Source organism: Lytechinus pictus, chromosome 3, assembly GCF_037042905.1.
Source record: "Lytechinus pictus isolate F3 Inbred chromosome 3, Lp3.0, whole genome shotgun sequence".
In the NCBI taxonomy this organism is placed as follows: Eukaryota; Metazoa; Echinodermata; class Echinoidea; order Temnopleuroida; family Toxopneustidae; genus Lytechinus; species Lytechinus pictus.
In genome coordinates, this window is record NC_087247.1 from 4322098 (window position 1) to 4347601 (window position 25504).

The following is a 25504-nucleotide window of genomic DNA, read 5'->3' on the forward strand; positions in this document are numbered from 1 at the left end:
TAATTTTTAGATATTTTGCCAACTTACAAAATTATAGAATTGCACATAACTTCCTTATTGAGGAGAGCAATGTTGACATTTCCGCTAGTCTGAAAAAATTCCAAATAAAAACCACAAATTCTAATAATGTAAAAACTAAAATTATTTAAAAATTGGCAACCACTGGAAGAAAAGTTGGCCAATAATCAAATGGTAAAAAAAAAATCCAGAACTCTGAAGCTAACCGTCTCAAAAATCATTAGTTTTGGTACACTGCATGCAATTTCACACCAACCTGAAGCAACGAAAGTGGAAAAACATTTGCAGTATTTAAAGCTACTTAAATCATATTTAGGAGTAGCTAAAAGCAATTTTTCATTTAAAAAATGTGTAAAACGTGTAAATAATTAGAGATACATTGGAAAATCACATCACATTCCCTGCAGCTAGACCCTATAATATACAGTCTATTTACACCCCCCCCCCCCCAAGAAAAAAAATCAAGGTTATTATTCTCGTTTCTCTGAAAAATATAAAAATTTAATCTCTTTTCATCAATGCTTAAACATTATTGTTGAAAACTATGCATGATAAAATGCCTGTGAGGGAAAATTGAGTTTATCACTAAGAATTTAATTAAAATGAAGTTCATCATTCTTTAATAGTAATTTTGAAACACTTGTACGTTACTATTGTGTCTAATGATAACTCTGAAAATTCATTCTCTCTCTGATATTGCTAAAACTTTCACTTTTTTTCTTTATCCTCAAGTTTTACACACTTCATGACATTGAACTAACAAGATGATCTTCAATCAAAATCAATCCTTCAGATTAATTTCAAGGCCAGACCTTCAAGTACCAATAGAGACTACTTAAAATACTTAAGGTACTACTTTAAGTGCTACTCTAGTACTAGAGTCTACTTAAAGTTACATGTATACAACACATTCATGTTAAGTGTTGAATTCATTATTAAAAAAAAAGATTAGGAAGGGGAGGACGGTGACTTCTCCTTCACTTTCATCTCGAAATTGAATTGCAAATCCCACAGACCAATACAAACAAATTGAATTTAAATTAAGTCTGTTTTACATGAATACGAACCCAAACTTGTGGTTTTCATCATGAAATTCAAGAGAAAGAAAACATCCAACGCAAATCAGAGGGAAACTCTGTTGGCGGAGAACCCCGGGATTACAACAACATCGATCTGGGGGCCCCTAGACAACTTGAGATTTCTCGTTTTTCCAACCCAAGACTGCGCGCATATTTACACATGACTGGAGCCAGTGCTTGGGATGCCATATGTTGCTGCCCGAATGCAGCGGAGATGAGAAAACCACACGAGGCAAGTTCATCAAATGCAAAAATGGGGTCTCGGCGGATCGGAGAGTCTGAATTTTTTTTTCTCTCGCCTCCACAATGTCAATAACAGAGAGATGGAGTGATGGCATGGGGTTCATCATGTGGTGGCAAGCATTGTTCCCCCAGGTTTTCTTGATTGTATCGGGATTCCTGCGGCATTTTGGCGCTACAGAAACTAAACAATACCAAGTCTCTAACCTTACGATAGTGCGTGGTTTGTGGATTGGAAGTGATGCTCACAGCGAAGTCTGTACAAGGGGTGCAGGAAAACCCAAGAGATGTAAATTACTCTAAAGTCAATATCTGTGGCCTGTATCTCGGGACTAGAAAATAAGCGAATCTCTCAGAATAGACAAACCTCAACGTATATCAAATATCTGAAGAATTAGGAAGGATTCAAAACTAGATTCAAGTAGATCTTGATCTTTTTCTTTCTCTTTTGCCAATCACATTGGTTCAATTATCTTCTTCTCCTCCGTCTCATACTCGTCCTCTTCCCCCTCCCATCCTCCTCCTCTCTTCTTCTACTTCTCCTTCTCCCTCCTCTTCTTCTCCTCCTGTTTCTCCTCCTCCTGTCCCCCTCCTCCTACTTCTCCTCCTCCTGATCCTCCTCCTTCTTCTTCTTCCCCCTCCTCCTCCTCTTTCTCTTCCTTTTCCTCTTTGTCTTTGTCTTCTTCTTCTCTTCCTCCTCCTCCCCTCCCCCTTCCTCCTCCTCTCCTTCCTCCTCCCCCTCCTTTCTCCTCCTCCTCCTCCTTCTCCTCCTTCTCCTCCTTCTCTTCCTCCTCCTCTTCCTCTTCCTCTTCCTCTTCCTCTTCCTCTTCCTCTCCTCTCCCTCTCCCTCTCCCTCTCCCTCTCCCTCTTCCTCTTCCTCTTCCTCTTCCTCTTCCTCTTCCTCTTCCTCTTCCTCTTCCTCTTCCTCTTCCTCTTCCTCTTCCTCTTCCTCTTCCTCTTCCTCTTCCTCTTCCTCTTCCTCTTCCTCTTCCTCTTCCTCTTCCTCTTCCTCTTCCTCTTCCTCTTCCTCTTCCTCTTCCTCTTCCTCTTCCTCTTCCTCTTCCTCTTCTCCCTCCTCCTTCTCCTCCTTCTGTTTGTTCTTTTACTTTTCCTGATCATTCTTCTTTTTCTTCCTCTTTTAATATTCCCCCACAAATCATTGTGTCCTATTGTACACAATGTTTTTTTTTTCTCAAATAAACCTCTTTTTCACTCCTCTTTGAAAATTGAGTAAAAAGAGGAAAGATTGCTTTCCAAAACATGATAAGAATTACACTTGACAAGGTGGAGCCCTAGCTGAAATAAACAAAAATAAAAATGTAGAGGAACTTAATTACAGTCAGAGGACAATATTAATTCAATAACCTACTTTCACTGCCTAACATACATATGGCAAGACGTAAAGGTTCTAAAGATAGCAGCTAGCAACAAAATTGTACCAACAAAGTAATAAGTATAAATTGGGCACTAATCTCTTCTAATTCAATAAGAGTAATTGCATCATTAAACTTAATGTGATCACCTATTCTAATACTGGCTGCTAAAGTCAAGTATAAAGGAAATTTATGACATCCAGCGATGAATTTGTTTTTCCCGGACTTTCACCAATAGGCCTGAATTCAGGCATGTTATAATAAATATTCTATCCATTAAAAATTGTCAACTATTAAAAAGTAAATCACATCTCCTCTCCAGAAATAGGTTTCACTATGATAACCTATACTGGCTGCCAATAAGTCAAGTACGGCAGGAAATTTATTACATCCAGCACAAAATTCAATTTTCCTGACTTTTACCAAAAGGCTTTCTGAGAGGATAAAGGCTTTATATCAGATGTTCTATACATTGAAGAAATTATTCAAAAATATCAAATTAAAATACCAATCATAAAATTATTTCCATGAATTAGTTTTAATAGTCACTATCATGACAATGTACCATGACTGACTTTCTTACAGAAATTTATAAAACTATATTCATGAATATCTGCAGCATGTTGAATGATGTATGATTGCTTAATGAAAGTATCATTATATACAATTTGAGCATTGCATTATCTTATTGCAGCAGTATTTTGGAATCTTATATATATCTATCATGCAATGAAAAAAAATATTCCAAATCAATCATAATTCATTCATTTGAATAATTCTTACTTAAAAAAATTACAGTCATGAAGTATAACACACTTCCAGGAAGATCGTGTATTATGACTATGTACTGGATATTTAAAGTGGAATAGTCCCTCTACTAGTGTTTGGTACATGTAGGTAAATTGGAAAACAGCACTGGAAACAGACATACTGAAGCTTCTCGACTGAGCACTCATCAGAGTAAAAAAAAAAACATGAATGAACAGAACGCTAGAACAAAATAACACATAAAAGAACCGAGAAAGTCCTCAGACGCTATTATGGCAGGATTTTAGTTTTTGTGATCATTGATATGTTTGATGATACTAGGCCACGAGGCCTTGCACTTAAACCCATTTGATATCCCTTCTAAGACGAATCTGAAACGGGTATCATTTACCTTCAACAGGTCGCCTCCTTGGGTGCCAATGAAGGCCACGGTGTGATGTCTTACTACAGCAGAAACAATGGACGACGGGACATGCGACGATAGCTCAACGGCAGCAGTGGATACCAGATCCTCGATGCCATTGGCGTAGGTGAAAGTGCGCTCCGTAGAACACACGAGTTCTGGTAGTATGTCGTCAGAGATGGCCTATATAGGAAAAATTGAGAAAAAAATATTCATGTGAATTTTTAGTATGTCTACATTTTTACCTTTTTACCTCATTTGACATTTTAAAAAGCAATTTCCCGGGGTTAAGCTTAGCCCACTTTGGATTCATACTACATTGTAGCATGGTAAAAAGTACGATACTATCTGGTCCTGCTAAAAAGCAGGGTTAGCCGGCTTATTGCGGTGCCTAAGAGATGCAGTGTGAAACAAAAGTGCACTAAGGAAAAGTGGGGCTAAGCATTTGCCAATCAAAGATGTCGAAATTGCACGTTTATGACGCGCTGTGTGGCAAAATTATCAATATGCATGAGCTGTGCGATAGTCCGGGGTTAAGGCGTTAACCCCCGCTGCTAAGGAAATACTGGGATTCAGACAGTGTGAAACAAAAAAAAGATCATCGCTGATGTGGTTTATGGAACACCATGTGGAGTGTTATAGGAAACAGTGGAAAGAAGAAGAAAAGGAATTGGATAGGCGAGAAAGTGGAGATTTGAGAGTAGAGTATTCTTTTCTTGAAAGTAGTCCTGAATAGGACTGTAAACCAGAAGAGATTGATGAGTTGAAGAAACAGCTTGAGTAGTAGGATGAATGAGGAGTTGCTGGCTTGAGTCGGCGAGTAGAGATGATGAAAAAAAAAAAGATAGTATGGGGTTAGGGATAGTCCGAGGTTAAGGATAGTATGGGGTTAATGAAATGCAGTGTGAAAAGCATAATAGTTTTCTTCTGGAACAAGTTGGTCTATGATTTCAGAATTTACAGTCAATGAGTCAACTTTGGAATATGGTAGACAGGGCAGTATTACCAGCACTGTGGTTGAAATTAATATCTGTGGCTGATTTGAAAAAATACTAGATTTTAACAACTCCCCATGGTACTATAAACATATATATTACAAAGAAAGATATTTCAAAGGGTGAATGGTTTACATTCTATTGATATATGGATCAGAAGTTTATTTCATAAATTCCGTAAAATTTGAATATGAGGGTATTGTAATTCGGCATAGTAGGCATAGCACAATTAACAGTAAGAGCAGGGCTTTAAATTATAACAAAATATGCCTTAGTCAATCAACATACATTTCATGGAGATATTCAAAACCCATATCAGCTAAATTTCAGTTTATGTAAATGATTTTAAGGAAATATTGGATCTGCATTCAGTATAAATAAAATTCTTGTCAACCGTACTCATGCAAGACCTTTCTCACTAATTTGTATTGAATGCAAACCATTTCATGCTCCACCTATCTCTTTGTTTGACCATCCCTGGTCAGAGGCTGTGGCTTTAAGCCACCATATAGTCGTAACACAGACGACCAAAAAAGCACAAGGGTCACCCACTAACAACAAAACTGTTTCCAATAATACCTTGATCGTTAGAAAATGGAATTTGGAGAGAAAACAAATTGGCTTAAATAATGAGTGGAAATTGAATCCCGTAAACAGCTGAATCGCAGATGGAGAAAACAGCACAAATGTCAGAAAGCGGAGCCGATCGACTAGAACATAACACTGCCCGGCAATTTCCTGGGAGCTCTGAAGCAATATCGTTCAATTTAGGAGACGTTCCTATTACATCAATCATTGTCCAACTCATTCAGTGTATGACTGAGATGAGGCACACTGTACTGTACATGTGGGTCTGGTCAGCTTTTAAAGGGAACATTAAGTTGGGAAGATACAACTATTTTTGGCATCAATCTACTTTCATATTAGGCCTATAATAAAGGAGAAGACTGTAGTAGTATACAAATAGCGAATAGGCATGAGTGCGATGGTGCAAGATTTCGCATGAGGTGAAAGAAAGATGCTCTATTCAACGAGGCGTACCCGGTAGGATGCGAAAGATATTGTATGTTTGATTTTGCCAGCGCCATAATGAGGCTGCGATGAATGCAAGGAATGCTCCCCAGGGAGTGGAAATTGTGCACTTTTCGTGCGGGATTGAAATGAATCCAATTACCGGGGTTATAATATGCTGTAACGCGCTTTGAGCCACTCTGGGAAAAGCGCTTTATAAAAATTGGCTATTATTATTATTATTATTATTATTAATAGAGCGTGTCTTTCTTTCACCGAATGCGAAATTTCGCACCATTGCACAAATAAGCATATTCGCTATTTGTGTTGTACAACGCCTCGGAATTTAGCGAAAATATGAAAAAACAAAGAGTTTTTCCCTGCAGTAATCTATGAAAAGGGAGCATAAAAAATTGAAAGCGAAAAGCAAAATCCCACAAGCGCACATGACCTTGGGCAGCATTGTGCATTTAGCCAGCAGGCTATACGCGTATTGCACCTTCATTTTTACTGAGCACAATGAATTAAATCGTATTGTGACGTCACCTCCTAAAGCCGTGCAACGGTACATTTTGGATGGTACGTCTTGTGTGCAACGGTACAAATTTTTGACATTCAGCCTCCCATTTGCTCGCGTACAACAAGCTTAGAAGGCGTTGTACAATGTCTTCTAATGAATTAGACCCTTTGAACAAGTCAAATACAGCTGATAACATTGATTTATCATCACATGCAGTACCAAAATCCATATATGGCGAATTTACATGAGGTGAATTTTGAAAGGGATCCCCACCATAATTGTCATTTTAATTTGATGCTATTTCAGTGCGGCTTTTTATCCATTATATCTCATTCAAATCGTACAAAACAGTTTTACCTAACATAGCAGCCATTTCCATAGACAAAAAGACATGGTCTAGAGCTACATACATGTACGTTTGCTTCCACTTTTCATGATCACTACAGATTTTCAAATTATCATTTTCCTTTGCAAATTTTTTTTTTATTTGAATTTGTAATTTATCATTAAAAAAAGAGAATAATAATTACAATTTTCACTGGGTTCCATAGGTATTGTAGAGTGCTTCAAAATAGTATCATACGATTAATAGATATCTTTATAAATAACTAACACAATATAATTCAAAACTTTAATAATCAAGCTCAGACTCAGTACCACTGCTAAAAAAATATATCCAAATTCATCATGCTACATTAAAAATTCTACATTTTTTCTCCTCTTTGACCAAATCCCTTTAAAATCTACTGAATTTAATTCAATATTCAGAAAAGAATTTAAATTATATTTTACTGAAAAGTGTCAATTTCCTTCATGAGAAAGCATAATGGTAAATATGACAGATAAAATGTTAAAACAGAAAGCAATGTAATGTCCAAGTTAAGTTTGAATAATTCATTTGATTGTCTGATAGATACAGAGAGTTCCATTTTCAGAGTCAGAAATCCATTTTCTCCCAGAAAACATAAATCTTGAATTCAGTAAAACAGATCTTGAATTATTTAAGCAGAGAGTAAAATGTCAATGGAATTGGAAATAGGTGAAATAACTGGAAATAAATTGTAAAATATTTTTCTGAATCATAAACACTACTTGGAATTTCTTTTCATACTGTCTTGATATAAACAATCAGATTCCAAACGTTTAAATGAAAACTGCAATTTTTCAATATTTTTTTCTTTAAAAATATGAATATCATCAACAATTCAAATTCAATTCCTCTCTTCGCAATATTTTCATCCCTGGAAAAGAGGGTTTAAAAAAAAGAATAATTTCACTCATTTAATCATTCCTCCATATATACAGTATTATACAGTACATGTCAGAAAGCCATTTGAAAGCTTTATCCTTGATCTTTTTAAAATCCTTCATTCCTAATCGATGTACATCTAGTATATTGCTATTTCATAATTAGAAAATATATACAAGAATAGAAGCACAGTGTTGAGACGTACCTTGCTATTTCCTCTGCATGTGTGACACATGACAAATCTTTCATTTAATTGTAATTGACTGACTTAACTGATTCTTTGTTTTGTACTGAAAAGTACTGCAATTGTCATGAAGCTATCTCTTTAAATAATAGCTTCATGTTCTTATCATGTTATCCTGCAGTGTAACTGAAAGGTTGCACACAGAAATTGTTCAATTCACAGAACAGTCAACGCTGCATCATGATCATATCATAGTAGGTCCATGATCATATAAAGGGAGATGATAATCTTTCTTAAATTAACTTCTTTTCAACAGAAGACAAAATTTTGGGGATAGTAAGTCATCTACTTTTTTAGGAAAGCTACCTGACAAACAGAGAGACCTGGGCCCCATCTTACAAAGAGTTGAGATTGATCTGATCAATCGTAACTATGGATGGCCAGCAACTTCAACATCTATTATGCACGTTTGTTCAAAATATTTTCTAGCTATGATGTATTTCATGCATTCAATGTTTTCTTTAAAATTCACTGCACTTCTCTTTGCATACAAAGGTCAATTTTCGTAGAAAAAATTATGACATTCATGGATTTCCATAGAGTTACGATTGATCGGATCATTCGTAACTCTTTGTAAGACGGGGCCCTGGGATCTCTGCATTTAGTATTACATGTAACTCCAAAGTAACAGAAGAACTCAACCTGGCATGGCAAGAAGACAATTTAAGATTGCTAGAACCATGAAAGTTATACAGATCCATGACCACGTTTTTATTAAAAAGGGATCTATGGGGGACCTATTACCCTTTTTACACAGGATTTTCTTAACCCCGGACTATCGCTAACCCCGTACTATCCTTAACCCCGTACTATCTTTTTTTCCTTTTCACACATGCCAAATCGTTATTGCTATCCCCGGATAAGGAATGCTTGCTTTTCACACACGAAACTCGCTAACCCCGGACTAGTGGTAGCTCACGAATATTCACGAGCGCACTGAGGGTTCATTCCTTTTTACACACGCTAAAATTTCCTTAACCCCGTACTATACTGTAGGTGGGGCTAAATTGCCATTACAGTTCTGTAAATTGCCATTTAGCCCCACCTATAGTACGGGGTTAAGCTTAGCCCACTTTCGTTTTACACTAGCGATCTTAACCCCGTACTATCGCTCTTAGCACCGCAATTGCTGGGATAACCCTGCTTTTTTGCAGGGCCAAATAATCCCGTACTATAGGTGGGGTTAGCCCACTTTGCAAAAATGCTGTGTAAAAAGAAAGTGGGCTAAGCTTAACCCCGTACTATAGGTGGGGCTAAATGGCAATTTAGCCCCACCTATAGTACGGGGTTAAGGAAATTTTAGCGTGTGTAAAAAGGGTATATGATGCGGCCAAGTAGACCCTTTGTAAACCCACTGACCTATAGATACACTATGAAAGCACCAAGTAAGATCCTTCGCAGGCCGATGGCACTCTCACTTTCAGAGAAGCCTTGCTGTCAGACCAATGAACACATAACCCCCAACCTTCTGAATTTAATTCACTTCACGCAGAACAAATTTTAAATGTGATATGAAATCAATACTATATTCTCGCTCCCATCATACTTCTTCTCTCCTTTGGGTTTGCAAGCAGAGGACCATAGATGTAGCTCTTTTGGTAAAATTGCCACTTGGTCTACACCTGCTTTGACGACTTTCCTTTCGGTCTCATCCCATATGGTCTATTCCTAGTTCATCTACCAGTTCATCTATTAGCCATTTGGTCTAATTTCCATTACATGTAACCCATAATGTACCACTTTCTTTTATTTCCAGTTCGGCTAAGTATATCCACTTGGTAAAGTACAAAATGTGGAAATTAGACCATTTGGGTATCACACCAATTGAGATTTAAACTAAGTGAATATTTAATAGACCAAATGGTAGGTAGGCCAAAGCGATAGTAGAACAGGTGGGTTTAGCAAAAGCAATCTGGCTATTAGACCATCTGCTTGTACACCTGCATACAAACCCTCTTTTTGGCATTTACTGAGCACATTTCCCTCTATTTTCAGAGCAAAGTTATATGAGAAAGGGGTCAAAGGCAGATAGCAAAAGAGTGGCAGGGACTTCCCTTCGCAAACAGACCTAAGGTAAAGCTACAACTTACCAATTCCATTCACAGGGGCTACGACTCATCTTATTTCAGAGAGAACGGCAATTGAGCAGAAAGAGTTATTATGTCTGCTTGACTGGCCATGAATGGGGGGAAATATTGATGGTTTTCGCAGACTGCGCTACAGATCACTTGCGCTCGTTTGCTATCATATCCATAAATTCATGATATTTCCATTTACCAGAGAGACAGTTCTCTCTTTCTCTCTGCAATAAATATGCACATGCATAAGTATTGAAAAGGTCGTCATAAATGCAGAGGGGGACCCATTTCCATGCAGGGGCACGGGTGCTGGATACGATAACGACGGGAATGAATGAGAATTTCCATGACAAAGAGAAGCTGTATCAGATTTCATTTCATCCTCTACACACAAAAAAATCTTTGAAAGTACATTCATGGCTCACTCCAAGCAGATTAGTGCCACTAAGATGAAACTGAAAGCGGCAAACAGCCCTCTCTTTCATGTACGCGCTGTGTTTCTTGGTATTAATCATGGATCAGAGTAAGATCCATGCATTAATGGGGACAAAATAATATCCCCGTGGAATATGTGGGTGAAAATACAGTGTATTAAAGGTGAAATTGTATGCAATGTTGGCTTTCCTACAGTATAATTCCACCAGAGTAAAATGTACAGATGTAGAAAAATATTTCACAAATATTGATATTCTCTATTATTTTTTCCCCCTTTTTTTTTTCATTTGCTGCCTTCATCTAAATGCATCTAGACTATCTGATCTGTCATCTATTATATGTCTATCCATTGATCTACATCTTGAATAAAGAGTTTGTCTGACTACATGTATCAAGTCCGCAAAATATACAAAAATCTAGATTTTGAAAAAAAGATTTGCAAATAGCTTTGTAATTATATGTACAGGAATATGATATACTAATTTTGCAGTCAATTCTTTCTTCCTTATCTCACAGCTATAATTCTATAAAGAAAACCTACAGTATATTTATCTACCTACAATGTAGTACCTAAATGTAGTACCAATATATAACGAAGGCTCACAAATAATTGCATCTAATCTATCTATCTCTACTCAAGTACATGCCCATAGTCTCAATGGAAAGGCCCACATCTATCCATCCATCAATCCATCTATCTATTCATATCACACCCATCATCCCATTTTCCTAACTACACGTACATGTATCTAAAAACCTATCCATCCATCAATCAACCGTTATACTCATGTATCTCATCAAGATCTCTTGAGAAATAATATCATGAAAAAATCATAGGAGTCTTTTTTTCACACTGGCAAAAATACCTTGTATTCTCTGGGTTTTTTTTTTTTTTGTCGTCTGAAAGAACCTACATGTATGGCTAAAGATGCACAGAGCTAAAGAAGTGAACTATTTCTGGAGATCAGTTTCATATGATGGTCAATCAAAACAACATCAAGCACTTTTAATTAAATCCGGCATCTAGCAGGTGAAGTGCTACCGATACTGACTTTAAACTTTGGGGGTGACTTCTGTTCTGTTTTTCTCACTAGAACGAATCTCCTTGCCATTTGAAGACAAATCACATCTACATGTACAGTGGATGCCAAATAAAGCCCCCAAATGGTGAGTCCACTGTGGGACGGTGGGACCAGGGATTGGGATGGGACATGAGCAGTGTCACAATGGGCACGAGGGAGGGGGGATTCAACTCTCTTGTGAAAAAGACGGAAGACTGTCGAGTGTCAACAACGAGATCTGGATCATATACATGGTACTATAAACGATACAACACCATATTATCAATTGAGGAGAAAATGATGTTATCTTTGGGTTGCCTTGGCACCCCCCCCCCCCACCTCCTCCAAGTGCACTGGCACCGCCCCTGGACAGGATGAATATCCAAGTTCTGTTCTAGTTTGCTGTACAAACCTTTCACATGAGGGAAGTGGTCTGAATATATGCAGCCAAAGGTTAATTGGTGTGTACAAAGAACAAGTTGTATTTGTGCTAGTCTTGTTTGAGGACCCACTTGTTGATGAAAGTTTTCATCAGGGTCTGTGCCTGCATTGACTACCAAGGTTCTGCCACGAGTAATGATAGGAGTACTGGAAGCTGTCAGACCTGTCTGATTTTCAACTTTTCTTAAAAAGAAAATGTCTAATTCGTGGACTAAAGCCATGAAATGGGCAAGAATGCCTTGTATCTCACTCAGTAAACTTGTCCATTTACGTGAGTGGGAGTAGCCAGAAGCAACTACTATCCTTCATGAATAAGAGAGAACAGAATCGACAGAATCACGGCACATTGCGCTCCCTGGATACCTTAAAATATTGAAATCACATGTAACTGATTGGGACATAAGCCGTACAGGTGGCCAGGTATCAAGTACACGTGTTGGGCATCACCTGCGCCCAAGAAGTGAAAAGTAAACTGCATCACTACGACCCTTGGGTCTCCTCCCAGTCTGAACGCAAGGGTTGGCAGGTGGATATATCAAAACACCATCTTCGTTATACTGATATTGTGCATTGAGTTTGTCACATGCACAGATGGCGTCAAGTCTACCTTACCAATTGGTATCTAGCTACTTGTACAAAATTTCCATAGGAATTAGAACTTAAGTTTCATTTGCAAGTATAGATGTTTAATCGTGTTTCCTTTCCAAAGAACAAAATAAAAAGAAAGTCCTGAGTAGACATAAGATTCTAAGGGCAAGCCCCTCCTAACTTTTATCTGGGGAAAGTTTCAAGAAAGATACTGATATTGTGTATTGAGTTTGTCACATGCACAGATGGCGTCAATTCTACATTACCAATTGGTATCTGACTTTACCAATTTCCATAGAAATTTAATAGAACTTTAGTTTCATTTGCAAATAGGAGTTTAATCGTGTTTTTTTTTCCAAAGAACAAAATCAAAAGAAAGTCCTGAGTAGACATAAGATTCTAAGGGCAAGCCCCTCCTAACTTTTATCTGGGGAAAGTTTCAAGAAAGATACTGATATTGTGTATTGAGTTTGTCACATGCACAGATGGCGTCAATTCTACATTACCAATTGGTATCTGACTTTACCAATTTCCATAGAAATTTAATAGAACTTTAGTTTCATTTGCAAATAGGAGTTTAATCGTGTTTTTTTTTCCAAAGAACAAAATCAAAAGAAAGTCCTGAGTAGACATAAGATTCTAAGGGCAAGCCCCTCCTAACTTTTATCTGGGGAAAGTTTAAAGAAAGATACTGATATTGTGTATTGAGTTTGTCACATGCACAGATGGCGTCAATTCTACATTACCAATTGGTATCTGACTTTACCAATTTCCATAGAAATTTAATAGAACTTTAATTTCATTTGCAAATAGGAGTTTAATAGTGTTTCTTTCCAAAGAACAAAATCAAAAGAAAGTCCTGAGAAGACATAAGATTCTAAGGGCAAACTACCTCCATGGGGCAAACTACAGTGTATTAACAATTAATGGCTTGCCCCTCCTAACCTTTACCTGGGGAAGGTTTCATGAAACACCTTGTTAGTGATTTTCACTGACAAACTTTATCTTAGCCAATCAGATGCAAGTATTTCAGGAAGTAGATAGTCAGTGAAAATCGCTATCTGTTTCATGAAATACTGTCCGGTGCGTTAGTAGTTCCATGGTTTGACTATTATAGCATGCATCTATAAACAAGGGAGGGACATGTTGATGAACAGTATGCTTCAGTCATCTATACATCATTTACACTGTGAGCTCTGATCAAATGAAGCTCAAGATTATGCACTTAACATGTTAGATAAGCTACAAGTCACCAACACCAATGGTGCTAGGGCTTCACGTCCACTCTACCTAACTTTAATAAAAGGATGTTGATCATTGACGAACGAGAAGGTGAGGCAAGAAGGGAAAGATGAGACTAGGTGGTTTCAAACCGCCTCGATCACAAGAATCCCCGTTAAATTACGAGAACTTTTTTAGGCTGAAAAATACCCATTAATTATTCCTGCATTCACACCGCCCTGAAACATACCCTTCGGGATAAGTTCCTGAAGTTACGAGCATGCGCAGTATGGTCTGATAAGCAGCAAGGCGCGAAATTCAAAATCACTAGCCCAGCAGCAACCCATGCACGGCGCCGCACCCAACGACACGCTGGGCTAAAAGTTCCCGTAAATAGCTTTCAGACCGCCAAAATACCCACGACCTTGGAAAAATCCCCGCGAAAGTTCTCGTAATTTCGCCAAGTACCTACTATTTATCGGGTATTTTCTTTCGGGGATATTACGCGTAGTTTGCTTTCAGACCGCCAAAATACCTGGTATTTTCTGATCGGGGTAAATTTCCCGATCAGAGAATACCTGGAACTGGCGAACTTCGAGGCGGTCTGAAACCACCTAATGAGGGAGAGGGGGATGGGTGAAGAGAGATACGTGTAGAGAGAGAGAAGAATCTAGGATGTTTTATGTCAGTGAATTTCACTGAAAAATTAGCTCTCATCCAATCAGATACAAGGAATTTCAGTAGCTTTTAACAGTTGCCAGAGAGAACCACAAACAGAAACATAGAGAGGATTGGAGAAAGTGGGGGAGACAGGATTTCAGTAGCTTATAACAGTTGTCGGACAAAATTCACGTCCATGAAACACTCCCCAGGAGAGGAAACAAAACAAGGACGAAGAGACAAAATGCGGGACAAAAGAGGCAAGGAGAGAGAGACGAGAAGACAAAAAGGTGGAGCATGAGACGGAGGAAGGGAAAGGGGGGATGACAGGGGAGATCAAGATGAAGGAAAAGAGAGATTATTGAGCGAGTGAAAAGCATGGAATTAATGATGTGACGCATTGAACTGCAAACATCTCCTTGGTGGCGGCGGCGGATTCTCTGTTTCCTCCAGAAACACAGGAGCAAAGGATGAGCAATCTATGCATACATACACCACCATGGTGGTAGTCTAGTCATCCCCTTGCCTCCGATTCATGCATGTGGTAATTACATTTCCACCTCCAGTACACTTTATAAGGGAAGGGATGCAAATTATATATCCAGGAAAATAACCTCACATATAATTCCATCTACTACAGAAGCCTACAAGCATGCATGTAATAATATCTCAAGGAAAAGTCATTTGAATATCGATGAAGTTTTCGCTGAATTTTCATCCATCCTTGTTGAAATATATGTTTCAAAAGATGAAAGAAAAATGAGTCTGTAGAAAACTTAGCATATTTTGATTAGAAAGAATTGAGTCATAACGAATTTATAATGCTGTAATTACGCTACACACACACATGAACATGATGTAACACATTTTAAACTTTACACATTTTGTGAACTTTAACTGTATATACTGTATTCTATGATAATGGATATACACATTTTCTTTCTCAATGAAAATGAAAAAAATGTACATCATTTTTTTCAATGCAAGAGCTGCACAGACAAGTAATTACATGTACAGCGATATATGATTTCACGGATCCACTCCCAGACCTTATTGCAAAACATAGAATCACAAAGTTGTGTTAATGGCTTATTGATCCAGTGGCTGGAACTTCTACTCAACAACATAAATTCACCAGCAGCCCACTGTCATTTAAAAAGGCAATTAAAAACTTTGTACAAAATTGGCAATCAAAATCAACTTTTCTGCAAGCTACTGTGAATGAAATTGAAATTGAACTTTGGAAATGCCATTTCCTTTAAATAGACTGTGATCAAAGTATAAAGGACAAGTTCACCCCCCAAAAAAGCTCATTTGAATAAAAAGAGAAAAATCCAACAAGCATGACACTGAAAATTTCATCAAAATTGGATATAAAACAAGAAAGTTAAGACATTTTAAAATTTCGCGTAATTTCACAATACAGTTATATGCACATCCTGGTCGGTATGCAAATGAGGAGACCGATGATGTCATCCACTCACTATTTCTTTTGTATTTTATAACATGAAATATGAAATATTCTAGTTTTCTTCTCATTGTCAAGTGAAACAACAATTAATTCCTTTGTGAACATGTGGAATTAGCATTTTTTAAAACTATACTAGGCCTATGTTTCATTCAAGTAGGACCTTATTGTCAAATCTGAAAAAAAAAAATGAAATATTGTATAATTCAAACAGTAAAAAAACAAAAGAAATAGTGACTGAGTGAGGGATATCATCGACTGTCTTGTTTGCATGTCACTGAGTTATCCCGCTGCTGAAGCTGCTGAAAGGGATTACTCTTTAAGGTTATCACTGTTTTGTGAAATATAAGCGATATTTTAAAATGTCATAACTTTCTTATTGTAGGGCCTACATCCGAAATTGATGAAATTTTCAGCGTTATGCTAGTTTGATTTTCTCTATTTATTCAAATCAACATTTTTCTGGGGTGGACTTGACCTTTAAGTATACAAAGCAATCACTAGTCTACTGAATAATGCATGACAGAATACCTTGGACTGCACGTAGTCATTAGGTGGTTTCAGACCGCCTCGAAGTTTGTCAGTTCCTGGTATTTTCTGATCTGGAAATTTACCCTGATCAGAAAATACAGTTGTATCATGTAATTTTAGAAGTGAGAAAGCAAATTATGCGTAATGTCCCCGAAAGGAATACCTGCGAAATAGTAGTTACTTCTCAAAATTATCAGAACTTTCGCGGGCATTTTTCCAAGGTCAAGTACAGGTGTTTTGGTAGTGCAATTTTGGCCTGCTTATCAGACCATACTGCACATGCTTGTAACTTTGAGAACTTTCCCCGAAAGGTATGTCAGGTATTCTTTAGCCTGAAAAGGTTCTCATAGTTGAACAGGGACTCTTGTGATCGAGGCAGTTTGAAACAACCTAGTGTGTGCAGCCAACATCAAAAATTGACATTTTCATTGCATGAGCTTTTAACTGGAAGTCAATGATGAAGTTCCAAGCTAAAAGATGTAAAGGGGCCGATGTTCATCCCAAAGTCAGGTTGGTTATGAACAGAAAAATGGGGGAAAGATACTTTTGAAAATTCTGCAAAAATCTATCAAAGAATAACAGTTTCTCCAGAGTTCATCTTGTGACAACATGTAAAGAAATCTCATAAAAAGAGGTTTAACGACACTACCAACACAATGATAAAAAAATGAATCTTGAGTGTACCTGTGCATTAGCCATACATGATCAGAAACATCATTTCACATTGTGACGACAGATAATCAACCCACGGCAGTCTGATCAAGCACCCAAAGGGCAGGCCACCGGTGGGACACAGAGCCCATGCCGTCACAGTCTGGTTGTACCCCTATAACTGACCACTTGGCATATTAAGCTCTGCCCATTCTTGTCTGACCTTAAGAATGACAATTATCCAACAAAGTTCCTGTCTGTAAGCAACATACATGCAAAAATGTACATATAATTTCAAATACAGTAAAAGTTTTAAGCCATGGAAATCTATACTTACCAAGGAAACGCAATTTGCATCAGCCAGGTACGTCAGACGGGCATTCATGTTTCCACTTTTACATTGTTTACTAGCCTGCATAAAGGCATCTTTGACATCTGACATGCGATACACGCACAGGGCTGCACGACTAGACGCAGCGTCAGATTCTGAGAGGGCTGCGAACAGGATGTCGTCTGAGCCAGACCCCATGGACATCTGAAGGTCTGGGCCGGGTTTCCCAACACGAGCTGCCTGGATGACGCTGTAAGATGTGCCTGGTCTGCTCCTGCTGTCACACCTTAAGGTAATCTCTGAATAGTATTCCATAATGGCTGTTTCGCAAACCCTTCCCAACTTGACGTTCCCGTCCTGGTTCATGACGAAATATGCAAATTCCTCGTAGGTGAAGGTTTCCTTGTAGGAGATCGGGAAGTTGTTCACGGACACAGTTAAAGCGTAGTGGTTGAGCTCATCCTCCACCTGGTCCAAGCTTTCTGAGACAGTCCATCTCCTGATAGGACTGATGATCGAGTTGTAACCTCCACTTAGTGTATTTGCTAAATAGAACTGCTCCCCTCTATTCACTTCTGTGATGACCCCTGCTGCGGTTAGTCCCTCTGTCTCCCCCGGAACCATTATGTTTTCACTATATATCACATCCTCAATATCTAACAAGTTCCTAACTTCACACCTTCCTTCTGCACTTGTACAGACAATTAAGTTGTCAGCATCTCCTTGAGAAATGGCAAGAATCTTGGTGACATCCTCGCAGGATTCATCTGAAGCACAATTGGAAGTCCCAGTGCTTCCAAGGCTCTGCAAGTCAGAGCCAAGCCTAAAGAGGTTCTTCTCTGCAGCGAGGAATATATTTCCTGTCCTGTTGTGAATGACAAAACGATTCAAATTCGTCCCTCCTATTGGCGATGTGAATGATGTGAGGTTATAGTAGTTTAGTACTGCAGCTGCTTGTGTAGTTCTGATGAGAAGAGTTATGGCTAGGAAAGAGATGTATATTACCATGTTGAGGTGATGTTGTTCTCTAAAAGATGTATGAAGGAAAGATGGCATCTTGCTCCTGAAGATGCTCATCTTGGAGAGAATATACCTGAAAGAGAATTTTAAAAGATATTAGTATAGATCCGATATTGCACAATAATCAAGTTTACAGGTGCACGTTTACCGGATTTGATTGACAAACAAGTTCATTCCAAACGTTCAAAAGACAATCAATGGTATACAGAGGAATTAAAATCTTGTTACCATTTCTTCTTCTTATAAAGCTGTGTGTATGTTACACACAACTTTACACTTGACTGGTGACCTGTTCTAATCCCAGATGTGATGCCTCAAATTCTTCTTGTCCATGATATTGGGACTAAATTTCCTACTAACCCTAATTAAAATTTTGACCAACGAAAAACTTTGAATTCAGATGCAAGCAAAATTATTGAATTGTCTGTAAACTGGACTTGACGTTTCAGGAATTTAGGGGGCCCTTTCCTCGAATGGTTGGGTATACGCGATTGCCCGACCCCACGCAAGACAACCTAATGTAATGATACAAGTCTGTAAAGATGTGTATAACTTACAAATGCTAGAAATTGTACTCTATTTGCTTAATTTTAATGTGTACTTTCTTTTGAAGGCACACCTACCTGCATGAATACATCCTGCCCACACAATCAATGTTGTATAAAAATAATGCAAGGACCTATATACACAGATTTAGAAATATTACACATTGCACCCTAGCATAATTTAACTACCAGGTAGGGAAGATGGAGGTAGGGCAGACCACTTTCGGACTGATCAAAGAGAAGAAAAGAAAATACAAAGAAAGACAGGAAAAGAATGTGGTAGACACCATTCTCACTACCTTCCTAAAACTACTTTAACGGGTAATGAGAATGGTCAAAGCGATCTTCCAAACCAGTTGGTGAACGAAGCAGCAAGCAAGAGGCCACCAGGCCTCATCTGGCACAGTTGAGAACACCAATAGTTGATGCAATTTAATGTATACAATTCTATACTTTTTTGTTACTTAAGATTTATATTTATATTTCATTTCTGACAATTGTAAGCGCTGTGATACTTTTTGTGTATAGCACATATAAATAACCGTTATTATTATTATTCATAAAACCACCTCGCGATGTAGTTTTCAAGATCGCTTTGCCTCGTTAAACTGGTTTTAGCGTAAGTGAGGACACAACTTTCTTCGGGAAGCGATCTTCACACATTTTGAGCACGCTACTCCACACGACAGACCTGTGTAGAATGCCTATGCTGCAGTTTAGAATTTCGCGTGAAACGTGTCACTCCACTGAGAGCATTTCCATAGCAACAAGATCGTAATACATGAAGTGATTTTGAAAACCACTTTCGTGTGATCAAATGGGAACGCTACCAAAGCGATCTTCCAAACTGGTTTCCTGAACCGGTTTCCAGTAAACTAGTTTTAGAAAGCGTAATGAGAACGGTGTCTTTTACTCCCAACCCTTTATTGTTTTCCAGATACATTGGTGCAATTGAGCCTTAAGTCCCAGGCTCATCAATCCCTGTAGTTTAATACATATAAAAATGTAGACTTATTCAAGTTGTGTGAAAATGGAGTTTTGTATGTAAGAGGGACGAAGCATGAAGGCATGAACAAACATTTGTTTTAATACTATATACATGTAAAAGACAGCTTTTAATTATAACATTTTTTCAATGAAAATGTTCAGTAGACCCATCCCTCATCTACCTGGAACCAAAAATATCTCAAATCCATCAGCATCCGTACAGCACCCCATGACATCACAAAGTATTTGCCAAATATGGCAGTGATCTTGACGGTACTTCTTCCACAGGCAGCTCTGTCCTGCCCCTGTCATTACCAAGATCAAGTTGAACAACCCCCTAGGGTAGCCAGTTTGGTCAATTCCAGGTCAATGACAGGTCGCACCAGGAATGTCGATGGATGGTCTGGCGAGAGGCCTCGGAGTAAAATGGAGGTGCATCTCCACCAGCCCGACCGAGCTTGCGGAGGCTCAGATGAAGGAGGTGTAAAAATCCTTATAAGATAATCCTCAAAGCTTCTTGAGACAAAACAAGACAAGGAGGGTGCTTCATGAAGCATCTCGGTCAGTGACTTTCACTGAGAATATTGCTCTCAGCCAATCAGATGCAGGAATTTCAGTAGCTTATAACATATGGAATAGTCAGTGAAAATCACTATTTGTTTCATGGAATGCTCCCAAAAATGTTGGTGTGTTCAGTCTATGACTCAAGCTCGTTACAACAGAAGCAGAAAATGTCAAGATTACACCTACTAAAATGTTGAGTAAATTCCAATTTAGAAACAAATAAGAAATGAAGTAATCAGTCAATACATGCAGTCGACTTGGTGATGTGCCATGAAAGCCCACCCTTTTTTAAATTCAGTACCAAAATAATATTTCACTTCTTGTCAAGAAACTCTCACTGGATCAGACACCGTAAGTTGCAGTTTCTACTAGTAATACTATTATACTACATGTATACCAGTTGAGGTTAAGAATACCTCCATACTTAAACTCTGTTAGGAAAAATCATAATTTTTTTCAATAATAAAAATATTTTATGGAATTTGATACACAGAACATTATGTAGGCCTATAGGGACAACCTACATGTATAGGAAGATATGATTGCATGATACAGAGATGCTATTATTCTTTCCTCTTAATTTTCTGCATTTATTTGAAGTTTTCCAACCAACTTACTTCCCCTTTCATTCAATCAATTCATGTGATCAGTAGATACATGAACAGGCAATTTAACACTATTTACACAATTGGTATATTATGTAAAAATCCAAATTAATGCATAGGCCAAACACCTTTGGAAGTGTTTCGGGGTGAATGATCCAAGAAATTAACCCTCCGCATCCCATTCTGAATAATTTCATTTAACACCTTACTCAATTCACACTAGCATATGAATTGTTATTATGTCAGGCAAGCCTGATCGTTTGTCCAAACTTTCAATATACATTTGTGCTCAAAAGTTAGTGAACCCCCACCACAAAATGCACTTCTTCATGCCGAGTGTTCAATGTAGACAACAACATTACAATATTTGGTGAGCCCAGAGAAACAAACTTTATTGAATGTAATATTGTATCAACTGACTTCACAATAAGATTATATAAAACATGACAGAACTTGAACACTTAAAATATATTCATTTTCTGTTGAGGTTCACAAACTTTTGAGCACCACTTTATATACAATTCGCCACTTGGTGTAATTTGTGCCGAAAAAACATAGGCATACAATATGTATTTAGTCATGTCACAGTCACACTATCCAAACTGACTCAAACCCAATGAAAACCTATACATTATTTCCAATGACATACCATCTGTCGATTGGGAGTCGGCCTCATCGGTGTGACTGCAGCGGTGAGACAAAAATGGTCTCGGATGACAGAACTTGTTTGGAAGAAGTGGCTGATAGGAACAAGCCATATTCAGAGACAGTAAATATATTCCCTTTACAATCATCATCTCTCATTCGTGTTGTCGGGAGTGATAGGAAGACATTACGATGACAATTACCAAACTCGGCCAGGAAAGAGTTAATGATGCATTGAATTTAATCTTCTATCTCTAATACTGCCATTAATCTTTCCATAATTAGGGGACCAATATTTTAGAAGAGAAATTAAAATGAAAGCTTGCATAATGTAATATTTCTATTCATTTTTTCTTTTATTAATGAATATTTGATAAAGAACTTTTTTCCTGCAGGACCTCGACTACATTATCTTGCAATTTTTTTTTCTTAAGTTCATTCATTGTTGACAAAATGGATGATTTACCCTCAAAAATTGAATAGGAAAAGTCAGAGAAGTTCATATTTTGGACAATTACTTTTTTATCCGTTTTTCTGTTCTGTGTCAGTTGAAAGGAAAATATTGCCACAAAACTTAAACTTTTTTACTACCATAATATAACTACATTTAAATGAAAGAGAAAGAAAAATAAACAAATACATGAACAATAAAATTAGGAGATAGACATGTACTCCTATATAGAAAGAAGGTGGAGACAAAATTCAAGAAAAAAAGGAAAAGAGATTATTAACGTTTACTCCTTATTCTTTGTTAGCAAATAGAACATTTGTATAAAAACTCAAAACATGATAAAAATCTGTTCCCATCCTTATCCTTGAAAGACAAGATTATGGTTTTGAAGTGGGTCTTATTATGGGTTCTTAAAGACAGGTAGCTGTGAAATGTTTGATTATTTAATAACAGGCTGTAGAATATGTTCACACGAGAGCAAAGTGCAAGCAAGTGAATTGTGAAAAATAGCCTACATGTAGGTATATAACAAAATGATTATTCACAAATTCTGTAAATTGGCCTCGGTGTATAGTTTGGCAAATATAACTTCTTGCAAATGAAGCAAAGAAATGCTGAACACATAAAAGGATAGAGAACAAAGAAAAATTTTAAGTGACTAGAAATTAGAAAATAAGCAATTCATTTTCATTAACACCTCCTCAAACTGATGTATACTATCAACAGGAAACAGATAAAGTTGATAAATCAGTTATCAGTACGAATGACTGACATATGTCCACTTTGTCCAGGATCCTCGCATTTTTTTGTTACTATAATTTCGTATTGTATAAAGACAATCCCTTTAATTGACAGGAAGTTTGGAAATCTACATCCATCCGGCAAACATTTGACACCAACCATGAACGCATGGTCCTGCAAATTTACCCATCCAACTTTTTTATCTATGCCAAACCATGTCCCATTTCCTGGCCAAGGTTGGGTCCAATGGAACATCTTTTCCTGGTCAAATTGAAAAACAATCACAAATGTGGATGTGCTGACAAAAGTGTGACAGGGATGCGAGTGAGTGGCATGCCTGGTAATGAATAATGACTACTCCGTACGCCACTGAGCGAGGAGGAGAAATCATTTATGTATTCATTGGTATTCTGATCCTGCCAGATGTAATCAAAACTTCAAAATGAAATCACCATCAAAGCTCATCTGCAATTTCGCCGACAGAATCACGCTATCAGGGAGAAAATGATACAAAGTGGTTTGGTTGATGTATTCAGCAGTGCGGTATATAAATGGGTTGTTTCCAACAATGGAAAATATAAACAAGTTCTTCATGACATGGGTACATGATGGAAATGACATCTGTACTGGAAGACATTGATAACATTTCCACATACACTGTACAAGACCACTCATTCCACTTGCGCATTGTTCCAAACCTATTGGAACTCTGGAGATCATATTTTAACCTCAACTTTCTCAGCGTGTCATATCTCCTATATTGAAACAGACCAACATAGAAACTCTTCAGGAAAATGTAAGCTAATTGTCGCTTTTTGTTATGTTAATGTACCGGTAACTTTATGCCTGCAAATCTAGGCCTGTCTGTTCTCACTGATGTCATTTTTCAACTTTGCAATGGCTTAAAACTTCAAGCTTTCATCTAAAGATGTGAATCATTAAAAACAACCATTTTATACATTTCGTAACTTTCTCACTTTGTAATATTTCATTCAAATTTTCACCTTTTTTTCATGATTTTGCCATTTCTACTCAGAAGGTTGTTCTTATGAAATAGAGGTTTCCTTTTGTATGTGGTATTGTGGCATCAAAAAGAAAGTAAAGAAAAAGCGAGGGAAAGAGAGAAACAGAGGATACATCATGGATACAATATCATACTAAACCTGCACCTTGCAGGTGCATATATCTGTAGTAGCCAGTTCAGCCTACAAATTATCTCCTGGGCTTCAACACACCAACACTACACCAACAGGGTTTCATTAAACAACAACAAAGAATACTCACAAACTTTCAAGAGCTTTTAAAGCCTGGTACAAAATGCACAAACTTTCACTTCATTCAAAAGCAGGAGACAAATCTGATACCTCACCAAGCTTTGCCCTTTGTGAACAAAGCGGATTTATCCCAACAAACTCCACTTCACAGATATTAGGATTTGTCAGGCGTATGGGCAAATAAGGGGAGGAGAGAGGGGTATTTCTTTGGGATATTCTATGGCTTTCGAAAAGAGAACAGTTTCCCTTATTGACTGAAATCTTACAAAGGATCGCACGGCCGAGTTCGTCCCTTGGTTGGGAATGGGTCATGCTCTATTTCATCTGAGAAAACTGAGAAGCTAACGATCACTTTCCTTTAATTCCTTGTATTCCCTCTGCCTTATGCTGCCTTCCTCTTCCTCTTGATGTTATCCCTGTATTCTGTAAACTCACCTGCCCGACATGTATAGGCCTACACTTAATTGACCTACATGTGTCCAAGAGTGTCTACCAATTTCTCTATGTCTCTCTCTATAGATACAAATGTATTCTTCCACATATCTACAGCATGAGTTCTACCTACATGTATATATGTCCTATGTCTAGTGTAGAAGAATTACAAAAAAGATATAACTCCTGTACAGTATTGCTTACACCAATCTAATGATAAATACTTAATTTTCACAGGCTTAAAAGTTTGAAACAGAAATCATCCAGAGCTAAAGCCAACAGATTCCTACAATAAATGACAAACCACTGCCTAATCTTCTCAAAGTGCAGCAAAGCCAAAAGAGTCAAATCATTCTAATAGAAGAGAAGTAATAATATGACTTCACTGTCAATCTTGACCAAGACAGCTTATCTGAGACTTAATTTCAGCTTTGACTTTTTTACATAAACTGAAAAGGACAATGAGTGTGGTTACCTTCACTTACAAAAGCTTCTTTAGACATCTGAGATTGACATGGATATGGTGGTGACTTTGAATTATAAGTCTTCCTTGTCAATGAGACTTATAGTTTTGACTTTTTTACAATTAATTGAAAAAATGGACAATGAAAAGGGGCTTTATGAATGTGATTACCTTCTCGTACAAACATTTCTTTAGACATATGAGTTTGACATGGTATGGGAGGTGACAGATCTTATCTCAAATTATGATGTCCTTCACCTTGACAGTCCAAAATTATAAGGAAAGCATTCATTAGAGTAAAGCCAACAAATGCCGTCACTTGCTTGCCCAACTTGCATTGAAGGGAAACACGAGATGCTGGCATGGAGATTGTAAAGTAGTTTCCATATTGTCGGGAAAGGTAAGAATAGTC

General features: G+C 37.6%; 1 protein-coding gene across 1 annotated transcript; it reads right to left on the reverse strand.

The window, feature by feature from the left end:
• Positions 1-1406: 1406 nt before the first annotated feature.
• On the reverse strand, positions 1407-25135 carry LOC129256590 (plexin-A4-like). Its single transcript, XM_064097901.1, has 6 exons — positions 21736-25135; positions 17372-18458; positions 16384-16467; positions 3870-4064; positions 2707-2758; positions 1407-1594 (listed from the first exon to the last, which is right to left on the reverse strand). Exons 2-6 carry the CDS (start codon positions 18440-18442, stop codon positions 1407-1409), a joined length of 1590 nt encoding a protein of 529 aa, XP_063953971.1. The 5' UTR covers positions 18443-18458; positions 21736-25135.
• Positions 25136-25504: the final 369 nt, after the last annotated feature.